We start from the raw sequence: 15,679 nt of genomic DNA, 5'->3' as shown, positions 1-15,679 counted from the left end.
AGTCCCAAGGGAGGGGGCGAACACGCTGACTAACCCCCAGCCAGAACAGCTTGGATGAGGGGGCAAGCTTACTGAGGAGGAACAGGAAGTGAGAAATTCAGACAAAAGGGGAAAAAAACATTTAGAAGGGAAATCGAAGGAAAAGGTAAGTGAACCAACAATGCACTAGCTTAAAAGGAACCTATTTAGAAAAAAAAAAAAAAAAAAAAAAACCTTTACAACCCCTTTAAGAATTTGTAAAATTGAAGTTTGTGGGGAAAAAATGGGCCCCTCAAGAGAGCCAAGCTGCACAGGTAATTTATCCACTCCAAGGTCTCTTTGGTGGCTAAACATGTTGATCTGATCATGACATTTGCACATGTTTAGAACAAAGTATGTCACAACCCTGCCTGGCCCCTGGGCATGCAGAGCATTTAGAAATATAATATAATATATATATATATATATATATATATATATATATATATATATATATATATATATATATATATATATATATATATATATATATATATATATATATATATATATATGATTTTTGTGTTTCAAATATTTTATAATTCTCAACGAAATTCCATCAACAGAACATGTACAATAGTATAGTAGAAAAAGGCGTAATCATTCAGGAAAGTACCTCTTATAAATGTAAATGAAAATAGATAACCTATATATAGGTTTTTCATATTGTATCATTTTATGCTCTGCTCAAATAAAGTTATTTGCCAGAATGTATATACACTGTATACCCAACAAATCACTAGTTGAACCCACAAGTGTTTTTTTTTTAACAACCTACTTTTCCTTTATATTGAGTTTTAAGAATAACCAATGCAGTAATTTAGAGGTTAGATGAAAAGTTGTGTAGTTCAATACTTAAATAGCTAAAAAGTAATAGATATAGTTCCAAAAAAGAGGAACTGGCATCCCTTCAAATAAAGAAGTTGGGAGTTATGCGAACTGCACATGACTTCCCTGACAGTGCAGAAGCAACTAATCTCACATGTAGCATTAATCACTTAAAGCACAATGCCACGGCACCCAAATGCCTTTCCACTTCCCTATGCTTAACCACTTGCCACCCAGGCCAATTCTGACATTTCTCTCCTACATGTAAAAATCATAACTTTTTTGCTAGAAAATTACATAGAGCCTCCAAACACACACTATATATATATATATATATATATATATATATATATATATATATATATATATATAAATAACACATATATACACATATACACACACATATATACATATACACACACACATACATATTTTTTAGCAAAGACCCTAGAGAATACAATTGAGGTCGTTGCAACTTTATCTCGCACAGTATTTGTGCAAAAAAAAAAAAAAAAAACACAGTAATGTTAGCCCAATGTTTTTGCATAATGTGAAAGATGAAGTTACGGCGAGTAAATAGATACATGTCACGCTTCAAAATTGCACACGCTCGTGGAATAGCACCAAGCGTTGCTACTTAAAAATCCCCATAGGCGGCGCTTTAAATATTTTTACTGGTTACATGTTTTGAGTTACAGAGGAGGTCTAGGGCCAAAATGATTGCTCTTGCTTTAACGTTAGCGGCAATACCTCACATGTGTGGTTTGAACACCATTTTCATATGTGGGTGGGACTTGCGTATGCAGTCGTTTCTGCATGACAGGGAGCAGTAGATCCTTGTCATGTTGCTAGACAGAACAGGGAAATGCCTTGTTTACATAGGCATCTCCCCTTTCTGCCTCTCCGTGTCACGATTGCGGACCGCCGGCGAAGAGAGTTTGCGGCGAATGGTTAACATTTAAATTTGCAATTTTTCCCCAGCATCTGTGTGCTCTAATTGGGGCCTGCATGTGTACTGCCACATTTGTCTCTGAACAGCCACAGCTGCCTGTGTATTGGTACAACCTTCCATGTATCATCTAGATTTTGTCACAGCTACTTGTGTGCTTACAGTTTGGCATTTATTATTAAAGTTACAAAAAGCTTTCATCTAGGTGTTTATATATATATAAAAAAAAAAAAAGTAGCAAGATGGCTGCGAGTACAAACCGCACCTCTCGGCTGGGTAGTGACATAAAGTGGAGGGGGTGTGGCTTCAGGTTTCAGGGCAGACAGGAGCACCCCTTGACCAAACCAGCCGAGAGGTGCTGTTTGGAGCCGCAGACATCTTGCTACCTCTGGAAGCTACTGTTGCCTATGTTATAGCCCGATGCCTGACAGCTGTACTACCATCAAGAACTGCTTCAACTAGCCACATGCCTGTAGAGCTCTGCAGCCTCACGGTGATCTGATGGAGGTCTATATGGGTTTATAAGCCTTGTTCCACATTTGAATAATGAGTGCATTTTTTATTTTTTAAAGAACATTTTAAATAACGCTATACCTAGATGGAGGCACCCTCTTGTGTTTGCTTTTTATATGTGCATTAGGATCTCAAGACCTAATCTGAGAGGAGCTGCATCCACTTCACCTGGTGTTTGTTCCCTACCGCTCTCCTGTTAAATGACGGTTGAGTTCTAGTCAGCCCAATAGTTTATTCATTTTCTATGGTACTAGGATAGCTACACCTGTATTGTTACATCTGTCAGTTTATTGTCCTAGCCACCCACAACTGCCCATGCCATGTCTCTACTGATTGTGCACCACTTAAAGCGGAGGTTCACCCAAATAACATTTTTCTCAGGACAACTTCTTTAGGCTTCTAACATGTACAGTCCGCAAATTTTTATTTTATTTTTTACACTGTATACGGCAGGCGCCGTATAGAGCCGACTACCAGATCTGCACGTTTGGCTTCTTTCGGAAACACCGTGACTCGGACGCGCCTACACAATACGGGGGGCGGGGCCTTATCCGCCGGGGGAGCTTTTGCTGAAAAAGACGTCAATCATCTGGGCGACCTCCCAGATGACATGCCTTCTCAGCTTGGAAACACCCACAGGGAGAAATACCTGGAAGCCGGAATGAAAAGATAGATTATAATCTATGTACAGCATAAAAATGTTATTTGGGTGAACCTCCGCTTTAAGAACATAATTTCTGCAAAGGTTCCCTTTGTTGACTGTGTAGACAACCCTAGCCCTGGCCTTAGTGACAGCAATAGAGATTAGCAAGATACAAGTACAAAAGCAAGTTCACTCTGTTGGTTCATTTGCCAGGACTTTATCAAGACAAACATCACCACCATTTCCACTCCACCCAAAAAAAAAAAAAAAAAAAAAACAAACAAACAAACAAACAAACAAACACACACACACACACACTTAAAGTGGTTCTAAACCCATGTTTACAACTTAAAGGGACACTAAAAGGCAAGATTTTTTTTGTTTAAAATAACAAACATGCTATACTTACCCCTGCTGTGCAGTTTGTTTTGCACAGAGTGACCCGGATCCGTGTCTTCTGGGGTCCCTCGGCGGCTGTCTCTGCTCCTCCTCGCAAAAGCTTTCCACGTTCATGCAAGCTCCCTCGCATGGTGGAAAGCTTTTGCGAGCGTGCTCCCGTGATACAGCGGCGCCCATAGCCGCCGACTGTATCACTCGGCCCCGCCCCCCGGCGCGCCGCGTCATCCGCTGTGATTGCCAGCAGCGCCAGCCAATGGCTGCGCTGCTATCAATCCTCCCAGCCTAGCCAATCAATTGGGAACCGAATAGGAAGACGAGAACGCGCATGGGACTTTCGAGTGGAGAGGTAAGTAAAACGGGGGCTCGGTGGGGGGGGCGGGGCTATCAGATGTTTTTTTTACCTTAATGCATAGGATGCATTAGGGTAAAAAAACTTTTACCTTTACAACCCCTTTAATGTTACAGGTAAGCCTATATTAAGGCTTACCTGTAGCTAACAAGGATATCTCCTAAACCTGCATGGTTTAGAAGATATTCCTGTATATGCATGTGCCGATGTCATGCGGCACATGCGCACTTAAGCCAACTGAAGCAACGGCACCATGTGCTGTTGCTTCAGTTGTACTGTGCAGTTATCGCGCGCATGCGTGGGAGTGACGCCATCGCGGCTCCACCCAATCACAGCGCCGGAGCCGCGAGACCCGGAAGTCACTCTGGGACATGTCAGCGGCCGGAGGGGGAAGACATGGACCGTTGCTGGGGCTTCGATCGGAGGCAAGTAAAACAATCAGCTAGTATGCTATGCATACTAGCGGATTATTCCTTTGTCTTGCAGGATTTTCATTTGTTTTTGAACGAAGGGTTTACCTTCTCTTTAAGCTAGCAATGGATGGAAGCTTGCAGGTTCAGCACAGACCAGACAAATTAAGATCACCCTATGGATGTTCCCCATTTGACAGAAGTCAATCTAACAATCAACTTCTGTTTAATGGGAATGTTGCAAGACTTGTTGATCAGCGGCTTGCAATCGATCCATGTATTCTGACAGCAAAGTCCTGCTGTTACAACATAATGACACAGAGTGGAGGATTATTCCCATCCACCTGAGGGAATCCGTTTTTTTTTTTTTTAATCAGCCTGTTAGCTGATAGAGAAGGAAAAATAAATAAATAAATAAATAAAAAAAAATGATGTCGGTCTGTGGTCACTCATACACTCCATTCACTACAATGTTATCCTGGGTTACAATTAACTGTATATCATTTTGAATTTATACCTCAATGATGGAGCCATACAATTCTCACTAAAAACTCCTAATACATTTGTGCAAACACATACAAAAGTTGATTGCGTATAGCGCAAACTTATATATTGTTGTAGGAAAGGAGTGGTCCTCAGGACATCGATCTGGGAATAAACCTAAATGTGAAATGTTGGGCTAGGACACAAAACAGATGTAAATGGACATTACTCCAAAAATAGTAGGCTGTGTGCCAGTATACTGTATATCTCGCATAATAGACCCTATCCCAACATATAGTAACACGACTGATCTGTTATGGAAACAGCAATCAGCTTCTACAGTTGCTGGCCCTCCTTTATTTTAAATCTAGGTTTTGATTAAAAAGGCTTCCCATACCAACAGTATACTACTAGGTGGTAGGGGGCAAAAATCAGAGGCATAAGTCAATGGAGCTGCTGGAATGATATGGACTTCTGGCATTATTGAACACTGTATAGTGGATCCAAACTGACAAGTATCTAAAAAAGCCTGGCATCTGGAGTGTCATTTCACATTTTATTAGCGATCAAGGTTTTCACTTAATATACCATATTTATAGTCAGCTTGTCGGAAAAAGCCCATGTCTGCAGCCTGATATCATCCAGATGTTCTCCTCCACTCACACAGCTGAATAAAGATGCCCATAGACACAAGATAAAAAGCCATCAAGCTAATGTCTATGGGGAACCCTCAGGACACATACAGCCCATCTGAATGATAGCATTAAACAGGTTAGAAAACCTTATCTCATCAGTTTCCCCTAATAAGCCAGTGTTGAAGTGTCTGCAGCATGTATTCCAATCCTTGCTCCTTAGGCATAAAAACATATTGGCAAATTTATGTTTAGCAATACACTGGCTACCATAGAAGTTTTGCTTGCAATTCCATGTCTGACCACCTTCTGCCATCTACTGGAGCGAAAACCAGAGTGATCCCGCCATGGTAACCGTGCATTTTTTTTTTTTTATATATAAATCGCACATACACAGTATCTCACAAGAGTACATGTCTCACATTTTTGTAAATATTTTATTCTATCTTTTCATGTGACGACACTTCGCTACAATGTAAAGTAGTGAGTGTACAGCTTGTATAACAGTGTCAATTTGCTGTCCCCTCACAATAACTCACACAGCCATTAATGTCTAAACTGCTGGCAACAAAAGGGAGGTCACCCCTAAGTGAAAATGTCAAAATTGGGCCCAATTAGCCATTTTTCCCTCCCCGGTGTCATACGACTTGTTAATGTTACGAGGTCTCAGGTGTGAATGGGGAGCAGGTGTGTTAAATATGGTGTTATTGCTCTCAAACTGTCATACTCTTCACTAGAAGTTCAACATGGCAACTCATGGGAAAGAACTCTCTGAAGATCTGAAAAAAAAAATAGTTGCTCTACACAAAGATGGCCTAGGCTATAATGAGATTGCCAAGAGCCTGAAACTGAGCTGCACCACGTTCCACTCAAAACAGGCCTCACCATAGTCAACCAAAGACGTTGAGTGCACGTGCTCAGCATCATATGTCTTGGAAAATAGATGTATGAGTGCTTCCAGCATTGCTGCAAATATTGTCAGCCTGTCAGTGCTCAGACCATACGCCACACAGTTCTTTAAATGTGTCTGCATGGCTGTCATCCCAGAAGGAAGCCTTTCTAAAGATGATGCACAAGAAAGCCCACAAAACAGTTTGCTGAAGACAAGCAGACTAAGGACCTGGATTACTGGAACCATGTCCTGTGGTCTGAGGAGACCAAGATAAACGTATTTGTTTCAGATGGTGTCAAGCGTGTGTGGCGGTAACCAGGTGAGGAGTACAAAGACAAGTGTGTCTTGCCTACAGTCAAGCATGGTGGTGGGAGCGTCATGGTCTGGGGCTGCATGAGTGCTGCCGGCACTGGGGAGCTACAGTTCATCAAGGGAACTATAAATGCCAACATGTAAAGTGACATACTGAAGCAGAGCATGATCCCCTTCCCTTCGAAGACTGGGCCGCAGGGCAGAATTCCAACATAACAACCCCAAACACACCTGCAAGACGACCGCTGCCTTGCTAAAGAAGTGAAGGGTAAAGGAGATGGACTGGCCAAGCATGTCTCCAGACCTAAACCCTATTGAGCATCTGTGGGGCATCCTCAAACGGAAGGTAGAGGAGCGTAAGGTCTCTAACATCCCCCAGCTCCGTGATGTCGTCATGGAGGAGTGGAAGAGGACTCCAGTGACAACCTGTGAAGCTTTGGTGAACTCCATGCCCAAGAGGGTTAAGGCAGTGCTGGAAAATAATGGTGGCCACACAAAATATTAACACTTTGAGCCCAATTTGCTCATTTTCGCTTAGGGGTGTACTCACTTTTGTTGCCAGTGGTTTAGACATTAACGACTGCATGTTGAGTAATTTTGAGGGGACAGCAAATGTACATTGTTATACAAGCTGTACACTCACTACTTTACATTTTAGCAAAGTATAATTTCTTCAGTGTTGTCACATGAAAAGATAGAATATGAGGGGTGTACTCACTTTTGTGAGATACTGTATATATTTTATAGAATATTCAGTTTACAATATTTTATTTATGAGTCACTTTATCACTGAATTACAAAAACTGTAAACAAATGGTGGTGTGGGTTGATTTTTCTCACCTTTTTTAGGCTATATCCTGCATGAAAAATTATCGGAGGCAGTAAAATATTAAAGAAGACTTCTGGGTCGAAGGTCACCTGCAACAAACAATACAAGCTTTAGTGGGTGAAATCTTAAAAGCATTACATTGAATCCGTCTTCACATATGAATTGTGACTTATATAATGTTTAACTTATGTACAGAGCTTTCTTTTGCTATTCGAAATAAAGAAAACCATACAGCACACGTCATTTCTACCATGACCTCTGACATCATGCTCTTCACATACATCAGTTAGGAAACATGCTGACATTTAAAAAAAAAAATCCAGAAAAATAATTTCCTTTCTAGAGATAAAATAGAGGCTTCTTTACTTGCAGCTGTCCGAGTGTCTCCCCACCATGATTAGGATTTCTACTTTATATAGAAGCTCCGTTCTCACTAGTACAACTCCAAAGTCACAAGATTTCCACTCCAACTTCCTGCCACTTGAATGCAACTTATGACACTCTATGGCAGGTAAGTATGTTTATTAAAAGCCAGCAGCTACACTTTGTAGCTGCTGAATTTTAATAAACATAAAAACGGCTGGAACTCCGCTTTAGATACACTAATAAAATTGAAGCCAAACTCCATCTCACACTTTATGGCTAAAGATAAAAACGTAATTGTTTTTTCATCTGTCATATGGACATTCACATTGCTTTGGACTTTCATACTTTATGTCTATCCTATTTTCAGAATTGGTGTATGGGGATTAAAGTTTTCACCTGATCATTCATTCACAATTAAATAGTCAATGATCATTTTTTTGGATTGTATTTGGAATTTGCACATGTTGGTTTCAATTTATTAATTTGAGTACTTAGCACGACTTTATACTTTTTTTCTATTTTTGCTTTAGGTTGCACAGTTAGTCGCAGCTTTCATTCATTTTTTTGTTTCACCAGCAATTTTTTTTTTTCCTGTGGCCGCACAGGTTCTGTTTGTAGATTAGCGCAATTATTCCCCCTTTTTTTTCCCCATATTTTGAAAATAGAGGAAAGAAAGCCTAAAAATGACAAATGAAGCCAGCATATCCAAGAATTAGTAAACTGCAAAAAAAAAAGTCTGCTCTTGTGTTCAATATCACTTTAACAAGCAAACTAGCCGCCCAATATGACTTAAAGTACTAGTCAATGCGATCCAGGGTACACAGGATCTTCAGCGAAAGTCTATTTCAGGTCACAGTACTGAAAGCCTTATGGGCAAAACAGGAAAATTCAGAGAAGGCCTTTGAGGCAATTCTATAAAGTGCAGTGAGGCTAGAGAATGTTTCTGACAATAATAGATGAACTCAAAGTAGAAAATGACTGTCATACAAAATGTATTTGTCTCAATATAGATGATAAATGCAATTAGTGTCATTCTAAGGCAGAAAGTACAAAGTCTGATAGAGCTCATCATAAAGTATAACCCACTCTAGAGTCAAGCAGAATGGTTCTGCCTTTGATGGTTTTTATTCCTTGAGATTAGAGGGCTTGTGTATATAATAGAGCATCCGTCTATACAAGCACATGTAGCAATGTCTGATAGGCAACTGTCAAATTACACCTGAGATCAGAAAATATAAAAACAGGATTTATAATATGGAATAAGCATATGTGCTTTTATTAATGTAATCATATAAAAACAGCATTTGTCACCTACAATATCATATCACAACTGATTAGGATAACTTACCACAGCCATATGTAGTCTTGTGCTACTCGTATAATTGTGAATCTTCAAAGGTGAAGTTTAATTTGCTTTTTTGCTTTCCCTGGTTCCCCATTTCCTCTCTCATCATTAAAGGGGTGTTCCAGCCTTTAAGTTTATTAAAAGTCAGCAGCTACAAAAAGTGAAGCTGCTGGCTTTTAATAAACAGACACTTACCTGCTCCACGGTTCCAGCGACGCGCCGGCCGGGGCTCCGCTCCTCGCCCCCCCTCGCCGTCAGGAGTCTTCATTCCTAGTGTGGGCACCCGGCAGTGACAGCTTTCGGCTTCACGGCCGGGCACCCACTGCGCATGCGCGAGCGGCACTGCGCATGCACGATTGGACAGGCGCTCGCCTACAGGGAGGGGCTGCGATAAGGCGATTAAGCTAATGGCCTTACCAGCCTCTTGGCGGAAGGAGGAAGTGGGACAGGAAGTCCCACTCCTTCTGACCCCCCCACTCCCCCCCCCAAAAAAAATTACATGCCAAATGTGGCATGTAAGGGGGGGGGGAATGAGTGGATTAAGCGCAAGTTCCATTTTTAGGTGGAACTCCGCTTTAACATACTGTTTGCTATGGGGGCACCAGTCTGTCCATAAAAAAAACACACAGCAGTGCCCCCCCCCCTCCTCAATGGCTGACTGGCCGTGATTGACAGCAGTGAGAGTCAATGGTTCCCACTGCTGTCTCTCAGCCAATGGGGGGGGGGGGCCTGGAGAGAGAGAGAGACACACACACACACACACAGACATCAAACAGCCAAGGCTCCCATGCACATTGCTAGATCGAGAAGGAGGGGGGGGGCACTGGTGTGTATTGGGGGCCTGTGGGGGAGCAGCATACAGGTTTTTTACCTTCATGCATAGAATACATTAAGGTAAAAATCCTTCAGCCTTTATAACCTCAGCCCTGATGCCTCGTGGAAGGAGTTATGCAAATATCAAAATACCTTGGTGGTTAGATGTCAGTCTGAATTAGTGAGCGTTCCCAAGACCCCTTTCACACGAGGCATTTTTTAGGTGATTTAGTGCTAGAAATAGCCTCTGAAAACTGCCTCCCTTTCTTTGCAATGTGTGCTTTCACACTGGGGCAGTGTGCTTGCAGAACATTAGGAAAAGTCCTGCAAGCAGCATCTTTGGGGCAGCTTGGGAGCGCTATAAACCGTGCTCTTAAAACACCCTGCCCATTCCAAAGCACCTTAAAAGCACTGCAAAACTGGCAGCACAGTGGTGTAGTGGTTAGCACATTCACCTAGCAGAAAAAGGGTCGCAGGTTCAAATCTTAACCACGGCACCATATGCCTGGAGTTTGCATGTTCTCCTTGTGTCTGCGTGGGTTTCCTCCGGGGACTCTGGTTTCCTCCCACACTCTAAAGACATGCTGGTAGGGTAATTGGATCCTGTCCAAATTGGCCCAGTATACATGTGTGTACTACTGTGTGTCTCAAGCGTGTTGAGATCCTTTGGGGTAAATGCCTGCACTAGCCAGGAAGACACTGGCTGCAAAAAGCGCCTAGAGGCGATTCAGTTCACATGTGTAGCGCTATACAAGTCACTCATTCATTCATCACGTGACCTTAAAAAATCCACCCCACTAGCACTCGAAAAGTGCAGATAAAGCCCTGCAAAAATGACCGACTCTTTATCGGCGCTGCAGTGTGAAAGGGGTCCCAGTAGGCAACATTTACATGTAGACTGCCTTCAGTAATGCCCACATGTGATGCTGAGCATTCAGGATTGAAATCCAAAATCAATACAATTGGTGGACCAGGGACAGTAGAAATTGAAGGAAAGGGAATGAACTGTAGATGACTAGTAGCACAGTTTTTCTTTTTTTGTTTTTACTAGGCAAGCGAGTCAAGAGTCTTATGTGAATCTTAACAACCACTTTAAAGGGCTGGTTCACACCAGATTCAGTCCAGTGCATTTTTATTCAGCATCAAAAACAACGTTTTTAACCTGGATTCCGATGGCCCTAGTTCACATCTGTGCAGTGTGTCCCAGTGCAGGCAACACAAAGTAGAACATTTAAATTTCTTCTGTGATGAACGCATCTCGATTGCACCAAAATGCATATAAAAAAATAAAAATGCACCAGAATGTCCTTAGTTAAGATAAATAAAAATATTATTATTATTATTATTAATAGAGGGTAAAACAAAAACACACCCACCAGACACGTCAAAAACGCACATGCATCAACAGCCAGAACACTTCCAGGTCATTACAAAGAAACAAAATCACAACAATGTACATGCTTGGGCAGTATTAAAAGCTTTTTGAAAAGAAAAAAAAAAAAAAAAAAAAAAAAATGTAATTGTCAAACACAAAGTACTGTACTGAATGTATGGATACATGCAGTCTTATTTAGATGTGGAGTCTGGGTATACAAGTATGTTACTGGAACTGAGTGCTGCAAGCAAACACGACAGCTAAATGGCACTTTGGCCACTAGGTGGAGGGAAACAAAATTGTCACGATTTATGAGTTTATGGTGCACTACAGCTCATAAATCAGTGCTTCCCAAACGCTTTATGTTGCACCAACAAGTCAGGTTTTCCAGAATGCCAGGTAGCTGTATTATGTTCCAACTGGCTTAAAACGGCCCTGCAGGCTGAATAAAAGTTTTAATGGGTCCAGTACTTAAAAAAATAAATAAATAAATAAATAAATAAATAAATAAATAAATAAATAAAAGGGACCTCCAGTTATAGCAACATCCTTTCAGCTTTTTGTATCAGCCTGAAAAAAATAAAATAAAAATAACTCGCTACTGGTTAATGAAGCTGCTCATCACAGACATGTACTGAGACACTGAAAGCATAGTGGCAAGTCCATATCCAAAAATCATGGATGCTGGTTGTTTTGTGTAGCACACCTTCTAGGTTTTAAAATTTCCAAAGTGAGTTACAACATTCATCCTGCGGTCCATTCTTTACTATGCAAGTAATAACAAGAAGAGGGGGGGGGGGGGGGGGGTACTATAAAGATAAATGACTCAATAGCACTTTGCAAAGAAGACACTAGTTCTCAGTGCAGTCAAAATACATTTACACTTTGTGTTTGTCATTATCTTTATTTCGGCGTTTCGTAACAGTTACCGTTCTTTCACTTTCATTTCACCTATGCTGGCTGATTCTGAGGAATTGATCACGGTCTTATGACGCAAATAGGTTGGAATGCATCCAGAAATTATTATTTCTTTTTGATATGCACTCACACTATTTAACTGGAAACTGCACACGTTAAGCTGGCCATCATAAAAAAAAAAAAAAAAAAAAAAAAGTAGATTTACCTTTAACTATGTAGTGCAAGAGCCTGCCCGATTGCATACGTAGCACCATGTTCCCATTGTGTTAAATTTTAGTTGCCTGAGCTGTAGTTTAGCTCAGAAGGATTATGCCAAATTGTTGGTTCTATTCCAGTTCAGCTGGGTTGCGCAATTTTCCCCTTGGCGGTGGGTGTCGCTGTTACCACAGGTCAAGGTTGGAAAGGCGGCAGGCTGGATGCATTGGATATATCTCTATCCCAGAAGCAGATCAGGGCGCGTGGTTAACCCGCTGTGCATTCTGGGGAGGGGTACTTAAGGGACAGACTGTTTTGGCGGGGTCTTCCGATCCTGCCCTTAAGGCCCTCCTGGCCTTAGGGATGTGTGAGCCGTTTCGTTGCCTCTGGGCCGGCTGGTCCGAGGCCTCGCAACTGAGAGTAGGCCCAGGAGTTTATTATTAGCAATGCTAAGGAGCAGTAAATCTGTTTCTCTTTTAAATACTTTAGCATTGTAAAAGAAAAAAAAAAAAAACTATCTTAACCTTTTAATAAAGTTATAATTTTTTTTTATACGATAATTTTTTTGATGGCTTGATGCACCCAAGTAAAGTCTCATGGGCATTTCAGTCGCATTTTATGGAGACAAGTGTTAGTTCAATAAAGTTTTTACAAAGTGACCTCATCGCTGTATGGCTCTTTGATCCCTTTGGTTGAGAAAGTACAATGATGGAGTACGGGCTCCTTGACCAGCACCCGAGACACCCATGTTTAAGGAGATGTAGGAGTGTGGAGTGGCGATAGCTTAAGTCGTTCTACCATCTGAGGGCACTTGCTTGCAGAGAAATTAAGCATTTGGGTTAGCATGATGGCCAGGAAAATGGCTTTTTAAGAAGGAAAAAAATAAAAAAAAAACGAACACACAAATCCCACACAATACAGGTTTTAAATTTAAAGTCACCACATTCTAACCTTCATTATAATCAGTAAATTAGGTCATTACCACGTGGCCATGTGCATTCTTTAGACAGGCAGGGATAATTTACCTTTCTTAGCATGTCATTCTGCTCCATATTATGGATCTTCTCAGGAATAATTTCACCCTTCAAAGTGTATTCAAAGAATTTCCCACTGACGTTGACTAGTAGTGTGGAATAAGCCCTTTGTTCTTCAGAGCAGCTGATGGTTTTGTCATTGGTGGTGGTAGAAGGAATGCCGTATCTTAGTATTACACCCACAATAAGCCCTATAATGTGAAAAAAATTAAAAATTATATTATTATTATTTATTATTACCGAATTTCAAAGCCAGCTTTCATTTTCAGTTTTAGGCTGAGTTCACACTATTTCAAATTTGATGTGGATTTCTCCGCATTCAATTTGCATTACAGGATTGTGCCAGGCTCTCAATGGAGCCAGATTCACACATCTCCCGGGGGTCCATGGAGCGGATTGCACAAGGGTTGCTCTGCATCTGTGGCTCCATTTTAGGTCTAAATTCAGGCAAAAATTTGGGCCCGATTCGTCCCTAAAAATGGAAAACAGGCACGCACCAGACCCCTGCTGTGACCTGCATCTGAAGACAGTGTGAATCCCGCCTAAATAGCTGAACGGCCCCTGTCAATGGGCACATTCAGTTTGCTTTAAAAACATTAGCTTGAAAGCCTTCTGGGACCATTCAGAATTTATTGACAGGTACAACAGGTAACATCCTTCTGACCTGCATTTAACGTGATTAAAGCTCATACTGTACAGTATATGGCACACTTACTGTAATTTGTTAGGTGTTTAGGAAATACGGATTTAAAAACTGGTTCTCATGCTATCCATGGTGCTACAATCAAGGGTAACGGGGAAAACAAAAAAAATAAAATAAAAAAAACAAACACAAACCACTGAATTACAAGATTTGGATAGGATTTTACTACAAAACAAATCTAATATGTACCCATACACAGACCGTACAATGGTGGCCATTTGCTAGTGAATAATTGAATAGGGCATAACTTCCTTTTAAAACACAGAAAAATACATTGTGGTTTATTTACTAAAGGCAAATCCACTTTGCACTACAAATGCACTGCAAGTACACTTTGAAGTACAGTCACTGTAGATCTGAGGGGGACATGCAAGGAAAACTAAAACAGAATTTTTGCTTGCACATGATTAGATGATAGAAGTCAGCAGAGCTTCCCCTCATTTCAGATCTACAGCAACTGCACTTCCAAGTGCACTTTTAGTGCAAAGTGGATTTGCCTTTAGTAAATCAACCCCACTGACTTCACTATGTGTGCACCAAGTTAAAGTGTATGTAAACCATAAACATAACTTTCAGTATGTTTGTCATCATATACAGCTTTGTTAAGCAAATCACCTGTTTTGTGATTATGTTGCTGCAATACCTTGAGATCCTGCCAGCAAAACACTTCCTGTTGTAGGCTGACAAAACTAAGCCACTTGATTGAAATGAGCAGCAGCGTTGTTAGTCTGCCATAAGCACTTATTATCTTGGCTATTGAGATGTCTATCTGATATAGAAATGAGAGGCAGCCCAAAAGTCAACCAAAGTAGTGCACATGGCAAGCTGGCAATGCTTCCAAACGAAAGGCAGAGATTTTGTGTTGTCAGCCTGTAAGAGAAAGTGCCATTATGGTCAGGATCTCCAGGTAAACAATGCAAAAAAAAATATAATTTGCTGCCACTACAGTGGATGTCAAGGACTTCCAGACCCTGTGCAAAGTGCCTGCTTTCCGCATTGTGAACCCTTGGAAGGTCACTCGGTCACCATTTACACAATGCCTTGTATCCTTTTCACCAAGCACAAGGTGTTCTCCGATTGGACAAGGTGGAGATAGTGACATCACCATCCCGCCCCTCCACCAGGTCCAAATCAGATAATTCCTTGTACTCATTTAAAGTACAAGTCATTCTGCAAATGGCAGCTGTCCCAGGCTAGTGACTGCCTCCCTAACAGCAGGACCTGGAAGACAGCAGCAAACACTGTAGTAGCACCGACTTCTACAGTGATTCTTCACTTGCACACCATTCTCACAGGTATGAAATATTTAAGATGGACGAAAGCAACTATGCAATAAATAAAATATAGCTGGAGTTATGCTTTAAAAAAAATTGCCCTTAAAGTTAAAAAGGAAAAAAAAAGGGGGGGGGGGGGGGGGGGGAAACAAAGAAATAGGAGGGTGTCAGATCTTCAGACATAACTGAAAGGATACCTGCCCATCTATGCAGACCCTAAACCTAAAGCACACTCAGTACAGAAAAAAAAAAATCCTTAAGCCTCTGATGCCTATTACAGTGCATTGAAAAAGTATTCATACCTCCTTGAAATTTCCCACATTTTGTCATGTTACAACTAAAAATGTAAATGTATTTTATTGGGATTTTATGTGAAAGACAAAAGTGGCACATAACTGT

The 15,679-nt window shown here is 41.0% G+C and overlaps 1 protein-coding gene across 2 annotated transcripts in view; it reads right to left on the bottom strand.

The window, feature by feature from the left end:
* The window catches only part of SLC9A7 (solute carrier family 9 member A7), a 113,826-nt gene that overhangs the window by 58,554 nt on the left and 39,593 nt on the right, over nucleotides 1–15,679 (bottom strand). For both annotated transcript variants that reach the window (XM_040336295.1, XM_040336296.1), the window contains exons 2-3: nucleotides 13,295–13,494; nucleotides 7,269–7,346 (exon numbers count right to left, since the gene is read on the bottom strand). In XM_040336295.1, coding sequence (XP_040192229.1) covers nucleotides 7,269–7,346; nucleotides 13,295–13,494 — 278 coding nt within the window. The remainder of the gene's footprint in view (nucleotides 1–7,268; nucleotides 7,347–13,294; nucleotides 13,495–15,679) is intronic.

The sequence above is a fragment of the Rana temporaria genome, chromosome 2 (genome assembly GCF_905171775.1).
Source record: "Rana temporaria chromosome 2, aRanTem1.1, whole genome shotgun sequence".
NCBI lineage: Eukaryota > Metazoa > Chordata > Amphibia > Anura > Ranidae > Rana > Rana temporaria.
This window is presented reverse-complemented; position numbering and strand designations above follow the sequence as displayed.